Source organism: Xenopus laevis, chromosome 7L, assembly GCF_017654675.1.
Source record: "Xenopus laevis strain J_2021 chromosome 7L, Xenopus_laevis_v10.1, whole genome shotgun sequence".
Lineage (NCBI taxonomy): Eukaryota > Metazoa > Chordata > Amphibia > Anura > Pipidae > Xenopus > Xenopus laevis.
The window spans coordinates 43663465-43678716 of NC_054383.1; the positions used below are offsets into that span (position 1 = coordinate 43663465).

At 35.5% G+C, this 15252-nt stretch overlaps 1 protein-coding gene across 20 annotated transcripts in view; it reads left to right on the top strand.

Annotated features, from left to right (window-relative positions):
* Positions 1-15252, top strand: part of col13a1.L (collagen, type XIII, alpha 1 L homeolog) — a 216670-nt gene that overhangs the window by 93234 nt on the left and 108184 nt on the right. For 10 of the 20 annotated variants that reach the window (XM_018225471.2, XM_041568872.1, XM_041568877.1 and 7 more), the window contains 3 exons: positions 2581-2616; positions 8101-8127; positions 13368-13418. The exons of 4 other annotated variants lie outside the window; for them this stretch is intronic. In XM_018225471.2, coding sequence (XP_018080960.1) covers positions 2581-2616; positions 8101-8127; positions 13368-13418 — 114 coding nt within the window. The remainder of the gene's footprint in view (positions 1-2580; positions 2617-8100; positions 8128-13367; positions 13419-15252) is intronic. 6 more of the 20 variants (XM_041568882.1, XM_041568879.1, XM_041568885.1 and 3 more) reach the window with 2 other exon arrangements.

The following is a 15252-nucleotide window of genomic DNA, read 5'->3' on the forward strand; positions in this document are numbered from 1 at the left end:
AGCTATGGAACTGAACTGCAGCTTTTATGTCTGTGAATCTCATCTTGCACAGTCTATGCACATTAACAATCTGCATACAGTGCGTGTTATGGCATAAATCAACTTATGTAGAATATAAATTAATGCATGAAAAGTTTCAGTTTAGTTTAGTAAAAAAAATAAGTGCTGACCTATTCGCTGTTGGCAGGTTTGTATAAATGGGGCAATTCGACTCTCTTTTGGTTAATTCTCCTATATTGAACCTTCTCAAAAATCCTTGTTGCCTTAACAAAGGTGCTATATATCACAAAAAAACTGGCAACGTGCTGTGATATTACCTTCAAAAATAGTTTAAAGAAAAGTCTTTCCTAACTATATTTATTAAATCATGAACCTGCTAGCTACTTGTTATGCCAATGCACATCATCAACTAATTAGTCAAAGGCAATACCGGATTTTACTTAAAATATTTAACAATACCACATCTAATGCTGCAAGACTGAACTACTTGCTGGGACAAATTCTAGTTGTGTGGGTAGTAAAGTCTGTTTGGAAATGTTACATTTCACAGACATCATTAGAGAGCAGCTTTCAAATTCATTCATTTTGCAGTGGAATATCCTTTTGTTTTTTTTACAGTAGTTTCACATAGTAAACTTTGAAAGTATAATGTTTTCAGTGTAAAAAGTAATAGTTCTCTATTGGAAGATATAATATTAGTAGTAGTGTATGAACAGCATTTTAAAAGAGTGAATGTTTATGTATATTTTGAATACATAATAACAACATTTTCTTTATAATCTTATGGTAATGTCATCAGGTATAATCGGTGCTTATTAATGTAAGTTGATTTATCTATCTATCTTTTTAATACACAAAGAAGTATAAAAACACTGCACTCAAAAGGTTCAAAGAAAATACCTTAGTCCAAAAAAATTAATTCAGCATATTGGTTAGAGCATGTGACCTCCCTCTGGGCAACCAAATGAAACAGCAATGTACCTTTTCGACAGTTCAGAACTAAGCAATAAAGATAGCCTTACCCCAGCTGATACTCTTTGGCAGTGATCCCCAACCAGTGGCTCGTGAGCAACATTACCTTGGATGTTTCTCCCAGTGGCCTCAAAGCAGGTGCTTATTTTTGAATTCCAGCCTTGGAGGCAAGTTTTAGTTGCATTAAAACCAGGTGTAGTGCCAAACAGTGCCTCATGTCTGCCAGTCCACACAGGGGCTATCAAATAGCAAATTGCAGTCCTTATTTGGCATCCCCAAGGACTTTTTTCAAGCTTGTGTTGCTCCCTAACTCTTTTAACATTGGCTCATGAGTAAAAAAGGTTGGGGACTACTGTTGTTTGGTATCCAACCGGTCAGCTTATGGGCCATATGAATAAAAAAACATACGAGTGGCTTTACAAGATAGTCACCTTTTGATTGTTCATTTAAAGCAGCTGGCAACCTGGCCATCTTAGGTTTCAAAATTGTAGGCTTGAGACTTTAGTTTTCAAATTATCAGCATAATGAGAAAAACAAATCTCATTGTTTGTTGAACTACTCATTTTTCCAGCCAGAAATCAAGATTCTTTTATTTGGTATTTAGCTGTGAGATGTTTTTCCATCTAATACATTCAGTATAGAAAAAAATCATGGCTCATTAAAAAATGCTGTGCCTGGTGGGATTTCAACCGCTGTGACAAGGCAATTTGTCATGTTTCTTACTCCATTTACCTTCTTCTCTGTGTGGTAGAAAAGTTTTACATAGTTTGCGTGGCAGGAATAGTCACATAATGAAGCTGATTATCCATCAAACTCAAACCCCAAATGGTAAAGGGAAGTATTTATTTTTATTGTGCACTCCCATGTGTCATATTTTTAACCTCGTTTTCAGTAGGTGCAGGAGACAGCTGGTGTTTTTATATGTAATGGGACATTTATTAATTGGTACCCCTAGCTGTGCAAAATTATTTTTAATATTCTTTATTTATATAGCTCCAACACAGCTCACAGTACTCTACAAAGAACCATTCACATCAGTCATTGCACAAGTCATGCTTAGAGACCAACTTCCCTATCATAAACATTCTAAGGTCTTGTGAGAAGTTGATTAACCAGCCAACCTAGCAGAGTGTGAAAGGAAACAAGAGAATCCTTAGTGATTTCAATGATATAGTGGGTATAAGTGTTTTCAGGTATATACAGTATATAGATATGAAGGTGAACACAAGACTAGGTGTCTCAAAATGTTCTGCACAATCTCTACTGTATGGTCTCTACTCTATATGAATAAATCAAAAAACTATAAGAGGTTTTGTAGAAAGACAACAAAGTTTGTCCGAGTACTGTGACCTTAGTAACAAACTAGCAGTTCTTTTTATTGGTCCAGCGCAGCTAGAGTAATGAAATCAAACATCTAATTAGCTACTGGACTAGGGCAAAACTTGCCCAGATGCAGCATGACCCTGAAATCTGTTATAAAAGGAATGTCTATGATACTTTGTTTTTATTAGATACATTACCATGTTTAAGTAACCTGTTATTGCTGCAGTTTGTAAGTATTGTGATCTTTAGCTTAAAATTCATCATTTGGTTTCCTTTGGTTATCAGGGAGACAAAGGTGGCCTTGGGATACCAGGACGAATGGTGAGTGTAAACCTTTGCTTGAAGATGTGTGAGGCTTGGGTGTTTATCCGAGGCTGCCAGCATGGAGGGTTTTGCCCTGCATGTCTTTTTAACTAGAGGCTTTTCAAACCCTTTGTAGAATAATTCTGCGTTGCTAAACATTGCACGACAAATGGTTTACAGCAGCGTCAAAGCACACATCCATGTTGCCATACAAATAGTTACACAAAACCTTGTGCTTATGTTTTATGCTAATCAAGAGCTGATATTATTTGATATGTAAATTTTGCCTGTGACCAGACGAATACGCTGAAATGCAATAAGGTAATTTACCGGTCTAATGCCAACAGACATAAACAAGTAATTGAGATCTTTGCTAAATTCTTTTGTTCAACAGACTTTCTGTTGACAAATACGTTATATGTATCTTCTGACTCTGCTAAAAAGAAATAAACACAAGTAGCAAAATCTACATTTACAGCTTTATTAGATTGTTGTACAGGAAGGTATATAAATAGGATTAAATGTCCATTAGTGTCCTAGGAGTGAAAACTGCAATTTTGCTTTCTCGGCTGTAGCAATCTCCGCATCAATAGAACAGCAGTAGCAGTCAGAAATAGATACTTCCCTGCTATTGTTGTTTGTGGATAATTTTCAAGTTAGATAAGAAACATTTAAGTAATACGCTATTTATCAAGTTATTGAATTTTCCATATTATATGGGTAAACGAAAAAAAAAATAATAATAATAATAATAATAATAAAAAAAAAAAAAAAATATATATATATATATATATATATATATATATATATATATATATATATATACACACACAGGTATAGGATCTGTTATCTGGAAACCCATTATCCAGAAAGCTCCAAATTATGGAAAGAACATCTCCCATAGATTCATTATAATAAAGTAATTCACATTTTTTTCACTTGATCCAAACTAAGATATACAGTAATTCCTCCTTATTGGAAGCAAAACCAGCTTATTGGGTTTATTTAATGTTTACGTTATTTTTAAGTAGACTTAAAGTAAGGAGATCCAAATTACAGAAAGACCTCTTATCTGGAAAACCCCAGGTCCCGAGCATTCTGGATAACAGGTCCCATACCTATATATATTCAAGCCATTGCATTGAATGCCTTTCATGTACTCTCATGAAAGGACTGGCACTTCAAAACCCCAGATATGTGGCTCTGATATTGCCCTCCACAGGATTTCTATGGCCCTCTGCATGCCTGGGGTCTTTGTATGACTATCACTTTAAAATATGCCAGCCCACTAATGTGTGTGTCCCAAGTGCTGGAAAGCATTGGCTTAAATGTACATTAGTAGTACAAAATGATCTCAGTATCCACTGATAATGTTATTGCTTAGCTTAAACAGATGAACTAATCGACTGCAAAGCTAGTTATATATTTATAAACAGATCCATTTATTTGTGTATAAAGGGTTTGGACATTCCCCTTTACTGGCTTATTTGACCACACACCTACAGACCAAAGGGAGGGTAAAGTTAATTTTTATTACATCCGTCGACCTTAAATACCAAATCTGGAACAAGAATGAATATTTCATCCTTGCACAGAAGCTGTGGTTATTTTTGAATCAACTGATTATTCCATTCAGGCTTCAGTCGAGTTTTCCTAAAGAGCAGTGATCAAAATGTGTAAAGTTATATGATTAACAGTGTGTACCAAATGTATCTCTATTGACAGTTTGCTGCCCACTCAAAGTGATTCCCTGCCTATAAAATTAAACTGTTTTCTGAAATGATTATATATATTATTAGGGATTAGTTGTGCTTAAGGTTTTTTTTTTATATTTTAAATGAAATGTAAACTTTAATTATAGGCTGGACTTTAAGCTAGGGAATTCCTTGCAACTATAAATTGGTACAAGAACAGTGCCCCTTGCAACAGAACCAAGCACATGTGGCCTGAGACTCTATAAGTGCCCAATGCTATACATACACTTCACCAATATCAGTCTTTTCTCTTTCAGCTTGGGACACTTCTCTAGTGAAAATTGCATATCATCTTGTTGTGGTTGCTTTGTGTATTATATGCATGTGCAATCTGTTTGGTAACCTAGGTTATTGCAGTGCATGCATTAACATGATTTTAGACAATGGATGCCTATATCATAAAAGAGCTTTATGGCACATATATACATGAATCATGTATTACAGTTTAATTCCCTGTACATTGCTATGACAGTGTATCTCAAAATGTTCTGCGCCAGTACACCAGAGAATGAGTTTTGCTATCTGAGCAGTCAATATTATAATTTCCATTCTCAGTGGGTGGAGTGTTTTACATACAGTAGGTTGTAGCCAAGTGGTTTTGGTTCAGGCCTCCCTTTATCCAGGGAACCCCTAAGCTTATAAACACCATGTAATAGTCATTATTAAATAGTGTTCTGGCGATGTCAATCAAAATTGTCTCTGCTGAGCAAAATGTCAGCTCCACCCTGTGTATAAATATTAATATACAGTGAATATGTACTCACAATAAGCAGGGCAGGGTGCAAAGTGAAACAAAAAAACAGGAACAAACCGCTATGTTTTTCACAAATTTGCACCCTACCCTGCAATTTGCCCTATGGGAGATAAAATGGTGTGCAAAGTAGATGTGCTGCCCCCATTAATACAGTGCTGCTGTCATTCCTGCCGGTGGACTTTGGATTAGGGCGTTCTGAATGATGCAGGGTGGTAAGGAGGCTTCTCATTGCCTCCTGCCCTTTGGCAGGTAGTAAGAATAGGGCTGCTTTGTGCTCATCCACACTGTTCTCTTCAGCTTGCACCTTTTAAATCCAGTGCATGGTGCAAGTACAGCAAGGCACCCAATGAAAGTACTTATTAAATGATTTGTAACTGACCCCTGAAGTGTACCTCATTTAAAAAAAAAAAAGAAAAAATAATTAAACAAAATAATACTTATAATAATATTGTTTATTATTATTAAAAGTAATAGTGAGTTATTTGCTTAGAAGGGTTCTTTTGGTAGTAACGTGACTGTAGTAAGTTCCCTCTGTTCTCTTATGCTTTGGGGATTTTACTTATCCGTGTAACTTTCTCACAGGAGTCACAGGAGTTATAGATGCTATTGCTATTCACAACATTTTGAGGGATTTTTCCAAATACTGAACTAGAAGGAGGATTCCCTAGCAATTAGATATTTCCCTGTTTATCATAAATTTTCTGACAGTCAGGACAGCAGAATTTTATATATAGTAAGGAAAGTTAACAAACTGATACATTATCAAAGAAGATACATGATTGGGATCTGGGGGGGCAGTTCTGGACAATGGGTTTCTGAATAAAGGATCCCATACCATTTTTATTTCAGTTTCTCAGAATGTTCTCAGCTGCATGTACCATTTCAACTCCATTCTGTTTAATGTGGTAATAGAGCTTGGCACAGTTTAGCAGAAGGATGTATTTATGGATAAGAAATCGTTTAAATGCTGGGAAAAACGACAGGACAAAATCGAATGAAAAGCAACTGAACAGATGCAGAATAGGACAATTCTGCAATTGGAAAACAAATGTAACAAAAGTAAATTACTATTATTTCTGTAATTTCAAACGTTAGGGTATAGGTGAACTGCTGATTTCATAACATACATCTTGCATATGTGAATCCTCATCTAATTAAATTGTGTGTGAGTTTAGTCCAATTGGCCAGTAACCAGAATCACATCTGTATCACACTCTGAAACCTTCTGACTGCACTGTTCTTCATGCTTTATTGGAACTGGAGCAACAATTTAAAACAAGACGGTGGTACATAAAAAAGCATATATTACTAATGACTCTCATCTGTAAAATGCTTTCTTCTCACAGATTCACACCCATTAGTGTATGTCTTTTCCCAGCAAAGAAAGGAAACCCTCCTCCACATTGTAGGGGGTTATTTATTAAAATCTGATAATATCTACTCCGACCAAATCCACACGGGTTATTTCCCCTTATTTATCAATAATTTTTCCCAAAAATTCCACTGCGGGAAAAAACAAAAAAAAAAAATTGTACGAAAATTTGAATCATACGAATTTTTTAGATTCTCCGCCAAAAAACTCAGATTTTTTCGGATTTTTGCAGAAAACCACAAAATCTTCGGATTATTGCATGAAACCCAGCAAAGATCAGGATATCTTTGGGACTTCTCCCATTGACTTATAAACAACCTGGGCAGGTCTGAGATGCCGGATTTTCGGATTAGTATTTTAATAGTAAAAAAACTAAATTTTTTGATAAATAACCACCTTGCTGTCACAGATCTGCTTTCCTTTAATAGTACAGGTATGTGTCTATTATCCAGAATGCTTGGGACCTGGGGTTTTCCAGATTTGGGAGTCTTTTGTGCCTAATAGGCTACTAAAAATTTAACTCTGGCTTCCAAACCAAAATCTGATAAAGAGGCCCACATAACACAAAAACTCATAATATACCCATCACAGTTACCTGTTTCTTCAAAAAGTATACATAAATGGCTTTTTCTATGCTGAAATCCAGCTGTTTAACAGTTCTTCTCTTTCTGCATCATTTGAAATCCTGGCAGGGGAGGAGCATGCAGGAACTACATAACCCACAATGCAATGCACTATAACATTCTGTTTCTTATTGAAATTACATGTGCAGGGAATTGTGGGGTTTGGAGGATGCAGGCTGAGAACAGCTGGCTGTTGATACAAAGTAACAGTAGTCAGCCAGCTCAGCAAAGTAGTCAGAGAGATGAGCAGGGGGCTAAGCTTAGGGAACTGTCAGAAACCATTAAAAATCATAAAAAGTCTGCATATTCTTTAATTGATGTATGTTGCAAAGTTACTTGAAATTATGTTTACTTTTCAAAAAGCTTAAGTTATGTTTTTGTGGAGTTTCCCTTTCAATTGCTAGTTTAAATATCATCTGTGGGAAATGTCAATGCTGTATTTCAGAAATTTGTAGATAGTAAGGGATAGTTATGGGAACCATTATCTGGAAACCCATTATCCAGGAAGCTCATCTTTCCCAACTAAGACATAGTTAAACCTTATTGGAGGCAAAACAAGCCTGTTGGTTTTAATTAATGTTTAAATAATTTATTTTTTGTACTATGACGATCTAAATTATGTAAAAGATCTGTTATATGGAAAACCCCAGGTCCCAAGCATTCTAGAAAATAGGTCCCATGCCTTTAATAGGTTTGCTGTTAATAGATTAATGTGAATGAAGCATGGCTATTATGTAAAAACATTTACTCTTTTCTGTGCTTGTTACAGATCAGTCAGTGGTTTGATGGACTGTGCATTCATTTGTATGGAGTTCACAACTAGACTATACAAAAACATTTCCCATTAGTTACACTTTGTTAATTGTTAGATATGCCATTAACACTGACCTTATGTTTGTTGTTTTCTCCTTTTCTTTATTCTCCTTTCTGCCTATCTGTCATTTCCTGATCATACCTTTACCCAATTGCATGTGACTTTGGATGCTGTAAATGATCCAGGGATTAAAGGGTCAGCCAGGAGAAAAGGTGAGTCAGCTTCGCCTTTTCCCCCAAAAAATGCCCCGTAGCCATATGCTTAGCAGTCTGGAAACTGTTTATTTCAAGCAAGCAAAAGGAAGAAAATGCAAAATGACGGCTCTGTTCCTCACTGCTGCCTCTTCCCTCCTCCATTTCTATGTTATAACCACCCTGTCTATAGGTAATAGCTATCATTTCACCTTTATGTAATTAGATACAAATTGCAACACAGAATGTTCATTGTTCATTGTTGGATTCAATACTTCTCATTTGTTTGTCTACAAATGTTCCTCTCTCAGTATTATGGGTTTAGTAGGACTGTTCCCCTAAAATTCAGGTTTCCAAAACCCCCATTATTCTGCAGATGTCTTAGACAAATGTACTGGTCTGTCTTGGGGCAAGCAGAATACAGTTCCATGGATGGAAAGCCATATTTGTCTTTTTACCATTCATGGATACAATTTTTTGATGTCAATCAGATAAGTGACTTGCCTGGGAAACACTTGTTACTTTTGTGATTTTTTTCTTGCTAATACATGCATTCTGTAAAGGCTGATCACATGTCTGTGAATGGAACATGTCAATTGAAGATGTATTCTTGACTAGAGAGCTTTTAAAATGTGACCTTTAAGTTAAAGGTTACTAGTTGTGTTATCAAGTTGCAGTCTGAAAAAAATCTATTGTTCATGTTATAGGATTGCTGGAACTCTGCGGTTGAAGAAAATGATATCACACATGATATTGTTTTTTTACTAAAGTTCATAAACACTTTTGAAGTCCACCATGCCCTACATTTTATCTGCTTAATAGTGGTTTTTACAGTAGAATACCTATGCTTACAGAGATTTTTTTTTTGTAGCTATGACTAGAGTTCTCCAATAGCATCCATCATTGTTCCATTGGATTTAATCAGTGTAGCTTCCTTGTATAAGAAGCCTTGTTTAAAAAGGTATGCAGGATCATTTGGCAGTAGTGTTGGTTGGACCTCTGTGTTATTGCTATATATTTACAGCTTTACAACTATAGGTATAATGTTCTTCTTTAGACTAAATCTTTTCTTTATTAAAGGGTGGCCCTAAATATCTGTGAGGTTATAGAAAATGTCAATTACAGTTATCACTGTACAGCACAAAATAGTTTTATGTAGGATTGGCTTCAAGGGAACATCATTTTTTTTTTTTAGATGAATTTGTTTTGAGAGTTTGCATTTCCTTGAAGTAACAAGAAGAATCAAATGTACAAACAAGTAATAAGGGAAACGCTTCTGCACTACTTGTTAAGGTTATGTGGAGGTGAATCATATTATTTGTACATTAGCATAATTCGTCCTTAGTGTTTATAAAATGGTCTACTAAATGAAATTCATGCATGAAAACTTGACACTTTTGTGATGTATTTAAAAAATAAATTGCTGGTTCTATCATATAATTGCTGGTTATTTTAATACAAACATTTAGGCTTTACAAACATTTGTTTTACATTATGGCTTATGGTGTGAAGTACATTTAGCAGCTAAATAATGTAAAAATTAAATGATTGCAAATATTTCTAGTACTGCAGTTGATGAAGTGCCTAGAATGCTGGATTTAAGTGTAATTTTATTCCCAGTTGTGGGGCTATCTTTCCATTTTAGCATTCCGTTCTTTTGCTTGTGTCCAAACTTTCTGATATTCTTATTTGTCAGAATTTGACGTTTGTTAATGCTGACCAATAAATCACAAGTAGTAACATTTGTCCTAGGCAATAAATATATGAAACCACATCCTGATTATGTCTTACACTGCTCCATCTATGGAGTGATTTTCTTTGTATATAAGTCATTCTGTCTCACTGCTTTTAAGCTACAGTGCTAAAACCTTGGAGAGAATGCAGATGTGACCTGTGTAATTGGCTACAATTGTGTAAGCATTACTCTATATATCCCGAGGATACACTGTCATACATATTGACTGACAATGATATAAGGATTAATTGTTTAAAGGTTGCTAGGGAGTCTGTAAAACCCACTGAATGCCAGGGAGGTCTCATGCCAACATTTATAGTAGAAGAAGAAGAATCAGGAAATGGTGTATTGAATGCAAGATGTGCATCAATGCTTTTAATGGTTTATTCACAAAAATAATACAATGTTGTGTATAGTTTTATTTCCACATATGCATTAGTAATACCAACATTGTATACGAATCAAAGCCTTGCTTTAGATTTTGACCATAATGTTTTTTTTTTAGGGATGCACTGAATCCACTTTTTTGGATTCGGCCGAACCCCCAAATCCTTCGCGAAAGATTTGGCCGAATACTGAACCGAATCCAAATCCTAATTTGCATATGCAAATCAGCAAGGGGGAGGGAAAAATAGTCCCGTGTACGAAGCTACCATGTTTTCTGACGAAAAGTCACATGAATTTAAGGATTCGGGTTCGGCCAGTTACAAGGATTCGGCCGAATCCCTAGTTTTTTTCCACCTCACTTGCCTGTAGGCAACCATGAATGGACCTCTGGTTTCTGTTTCCTATAAAAATCACTTCAGTGGGAGAACAGTTGCCTTTTAAAAGTAATCAGTTATTTGCTAGGCAAACTGAGCTCAACACCCTCCACTGTTACAAGTCCTGCAAGGCAAAAGCCACCGCTTCAAAGTAACAGTGTTCTACAGAATATAATTGATTATCTGAACTGTGACTTAAGACATTTTATAATTCTATTGTTTAATATGCTAATTTATTTTCTGATATTCTGCAATTTTAACATTTTGTTTACTCATTTAAACAATGTGTCAGTAAAGAACATATCAAAATTCGTAGTGATGCTCAGAAGACTAGTTATCAAGCAGTAGTAACATGGCACAAAATGCACATGTATTTTTTATATTGTATCTTTTACTGACACTGTAGGACACTTAGGTGCCGATTTACTAACGATAAAATTAAATTTTTTTCTAAGAACCTCTAAAAATGTATGGTTTTCAAAAAAATTTTTAAAGCTCTAAAAATTTAAGATTTAGTAAGTGTAAAAACCACGAAAACTTCTAATACAAAACTTTTTTAATTCAGATTTTTAATAAATATCATGGCATTCGTAGTTTTAGAGTCTGTGAGTTTAGTCTAAATTTCCAAAATCTCTAAAACCACTAAAATCCAACCTTTGATAAATAGGCCCCTTATAGATTGATGTTCTAGTGGAAGCAAATGCTACCATATTGCCTAAATCAATTAAATGTGTCGCATGGGGTATTGTGCTAACTGCTATCCTGTATTTATATAGTGCCAACGTAGTCCAATAAGCTTTACAGAGATTATAAAACAGTCTTTTCCCCAGTGGAGTTTACAATCTAAGATCCCTGTGACATTTACACACTTTGGGGCAGATTCACTAACGGGCCATTTTTTCTTCAGCGGCCGCTTTGCCAGGCACAAATTAGTGAATTAGCTACTACCACGCTAATTCACTAATATGAAAGTTGTGTCCTGGGCGCCAAATGCTGGCGACTTTGCACTGGCGCTACTTCGGCAGTGCGAGCATTTTAAAGTGATCTTGCGCTTAGATCAATTTGAATAGAGCAGATACATTAAAGTTGTATGGACATCTTTATTAGAGATGTAAATGCCTGGCGCTACCACTTTTTATCACACATGTCGAAGGAACTTAATAAAGACATAATATTATGCCCTACACATGAGATTACTGGAAATGAATGTTCCATATGTTCTCAAATGTCTGGGGAAAAATGTCAAGCCAAAAAAAGTTAAAGTCAGCACTTTTGCAGGCTATCCCGCTTTAAAAAAGGAAAAGTCGCCATAGTTTTTTAAACTTGTATGCATTTTCGGTAGACAGGATATGATATGTAATTTACATCAGATTGAGGAAGATCTAGCTTCATTTTAGCAGTTTTCCTGGTCTGAGGTGGCGAAGTCAACTCTGGCGAAGGTAATGTTCAGTAAAATCCGCACTTTACTGAATTTGCAGATCAACAAACATTCGCCTGAGCGAAAAGTCACGAATGACCGATATTGACGGTCTTGTTGGCTAGCGAATTGTCGCCTGAGCCTGTTAGAGAATTGGCAATGTCCCTGCGGATTGGATTTCTGGCGAAAAGTCGCTAGTGAATCGCTCTTTAGTGAATCTGCCCCATACTATGATATTTTTAAGTTTTATTAGGAGTCAATTAATCTTTCTCTTACCCCAGACAAGGCACCACCTGTACAACCTGTTCTGAAAAAGGCATCAGAAAAAAGATGGTTGCCTTCATATAAATTTGGCCAAGCAAAATTATCAGTGTGTAAAGACTTTGGATTTGATTTCAGCTATCTGCAAGTTTATAAATTGACTACATTTTTGTAGCCCTACCCATAATCTCCATTGGGGCAGGGAGTGAAATGATGTATAATCATTGTAAAACACTTTGGTATATGTTGATTCTATATAAATAAAGGCTAATAATAAGATATTATAATATAACATAATGATGATACCTTTCCTGTCCTTGCATAGATTGTTGGGTTGGCATATAAAACAGCATCTGACAATAATATTGATGATAGTAACTATAAAACCTGTTTGTGGTGCCCACTGAAAACATTACTCATAAGTGATAATGCACCTTGTTATTGACACACAGAAATTATAGCTGTGTTGGCTTGGTGGAATGAGTATATGGATTTTGCCTCACCCCTTGCTTATGCTCTTCCTCTTAATTGTGTTTGTAGGTCAGACCTGACTTGTAGTTAACTGCTTCATTTGTTCCAGATACTGTTTAGTTCTTAAGTATGATACGAGATAGGCCATTAGAGATCACCCCGGAGTAACAGAAGTGCACATTTTACACTTCTACACCTCAATTTTTCTTTGTGGAAAAATAATGTTACCTTCTGCCAGTGCCTATCTTCTAATTAATAGCACAGTCCATTCTAATTCATGGAGCTTTCTGCATAGTAGTTTTTCTTTTATTTCATTTTATGTTCTTTAGGTCCTGATGTACCGAAGTTCAAGGAACCTGCTTTTTCACTATGAAGACTAATGTTTCTTTGTTTTTCATTGTTAGTTTATTTTAGACCCACAAACCACACCAATCACTCTTGTCCATTCCTTTTACAAGTTCTTCTCTTTTTGTGGTCTTCTACATCATGCCCCTCCTTTCCCATTTTCTCTGTCTTGTTTTTACAGTATGTCCCTTACCTACTCTCAGCGCGCATTTCAGCTCACTGTCATAATTTTTCTCATTCTTTCTCTTTCATTCTATCTGTATTTCTGCAGGGTGTTCCAGGAGAACCTGGCATGTCCATTATAGGACCCCGTGGCCCTCCTGTAAGTCTTTGTTTTTCTCCATGAAGTAACTAGACTGCACCATAATGTGTAGAATCACAAGGCATCTATTTTCACATCTGCACATCTGTATTCCCTTTACTGAATTTCAAATGTGTTTCTCATTTTGCCCACCTGAATCCCCAATTTCATAGCTACAAAATTGCACACCTTTGGTTTTATAAGGGAGTCACTTGGCAGGTCTTAGGAAGATATTTTACAGTGTGATTGTTGTTGATGGAGACTGTTTGTTTGCTAAGTCACTGGGCTGTTTTTTCCCGCGTTTCCTAGCTGTACAACAGAGGTGCAATGCGGTTGCGCGGTGAGGCTGTGTGTAGAACATTCCAGCAGTGTTGCACAAAAGTAAGAATGCAAACTGACTGCTTTTAGTGTTAACTACAGCGTTAACTATTATTGGTCTGTGCCAGAGAAGATTACAGGGTGTGTGTTCTGAAATGCTCCATGCCACATCCCAGGTCGAGTCAGATGGCATTTGCTTCTGTATTTTTAACTGCCACAAACATTGCATTTGGCATTTGCTTTAAAAGAAGAAAATAGAAATGTATCATTTTGGTAAGTATCTAGTCTAGTCTTTATTATATAACAAGCATGCAGAAAAAGTCACTATTTTTATTTTAAATGATAGTTGTATATGCTGTATGATGCTATTTTGCCATATTTTACTTATCGCTCGTTAGGATTTGCAAAGAGGAGGATTTGTGCTCATTATATATATATATATATATATATATATATATATATATATATATATATATATATATATATATATACACACATAAATATATATTATGACTATAATATATTATGATTATGAACACATAATTATCATTAAAAATAAACTCCTAATTGTCAGCCAACTCCATGTATTAATAATATTTATTAAAATATGTAAACCTTGGTGCAGAACTGGTAACCAGTCAAAATGTTCATCATCCAGATACTTCTAGCCTGTTTGAACTGCCCTAGTCCAAAAAACAGATAGCCAGTCAAAAATCCACAAGCCAGTCAGGAATACTACAGTCCAGAAGCCTTTAGCCAGTCAGAATTGTCATCGTTCAAAAATCTCTAGCCAGTCAGGAATGCCATAGTCAAGAAGCCTCTGCCCAGTGAGAGTTTCTGTAGCTCAGAAACCAGATAAAATATCTCCAGATATCTCTAGTTAGTCAGCTTTTACAGGTCCCTTGGAGAATTATTTAAACAATGTGTGTGTCTTGTGTTCACTGGGATAAAGTTTGACCACATTAGAAAAAATAAGAGTAAGGTTTCTGAATAAAGATCTGTATAATAGGGCAAGGACCACGGGTAGAAGGTGCTATATAAATCTCACTTTAAAGTAGCATGGCTATTACTCAATGAATTAATTTGTGTCAAATTATGAGCAAACATTACTTATAATAAATAAAAGAGTATATTCCATCTGCAAATTAGCCACTTAAGCTAGACAATTATGGGTAGAAATATATTTTTTTGTCATATGGTTTAGTACCGTGAGAGTGTTTTATGTCTAGTGTTTCTTATAATTAAACTAAAAGAATAAAGTGTATATGAGGTTCCTGTGAAAGGAATTCAGAGTAAAAGATTTGTGAGCCTTACTTATGGATTTTATCATTCTGTTGAGATAAAACAATTGCCTGCTTATATATCTCTTTCAACACTACCGAATGAACAAGGGTACATGTTCCATTGGCTCTGCAGGTAGTTGACTGGGGTCAAGTAGAAGCCAAGTATTCGGACTAAAAGCAACATCTGGTTTTCCTACATGTCACATGTACAGTAAAACATTAATAAGAAACAGCTTATCTCCTGTAAAAGTCCA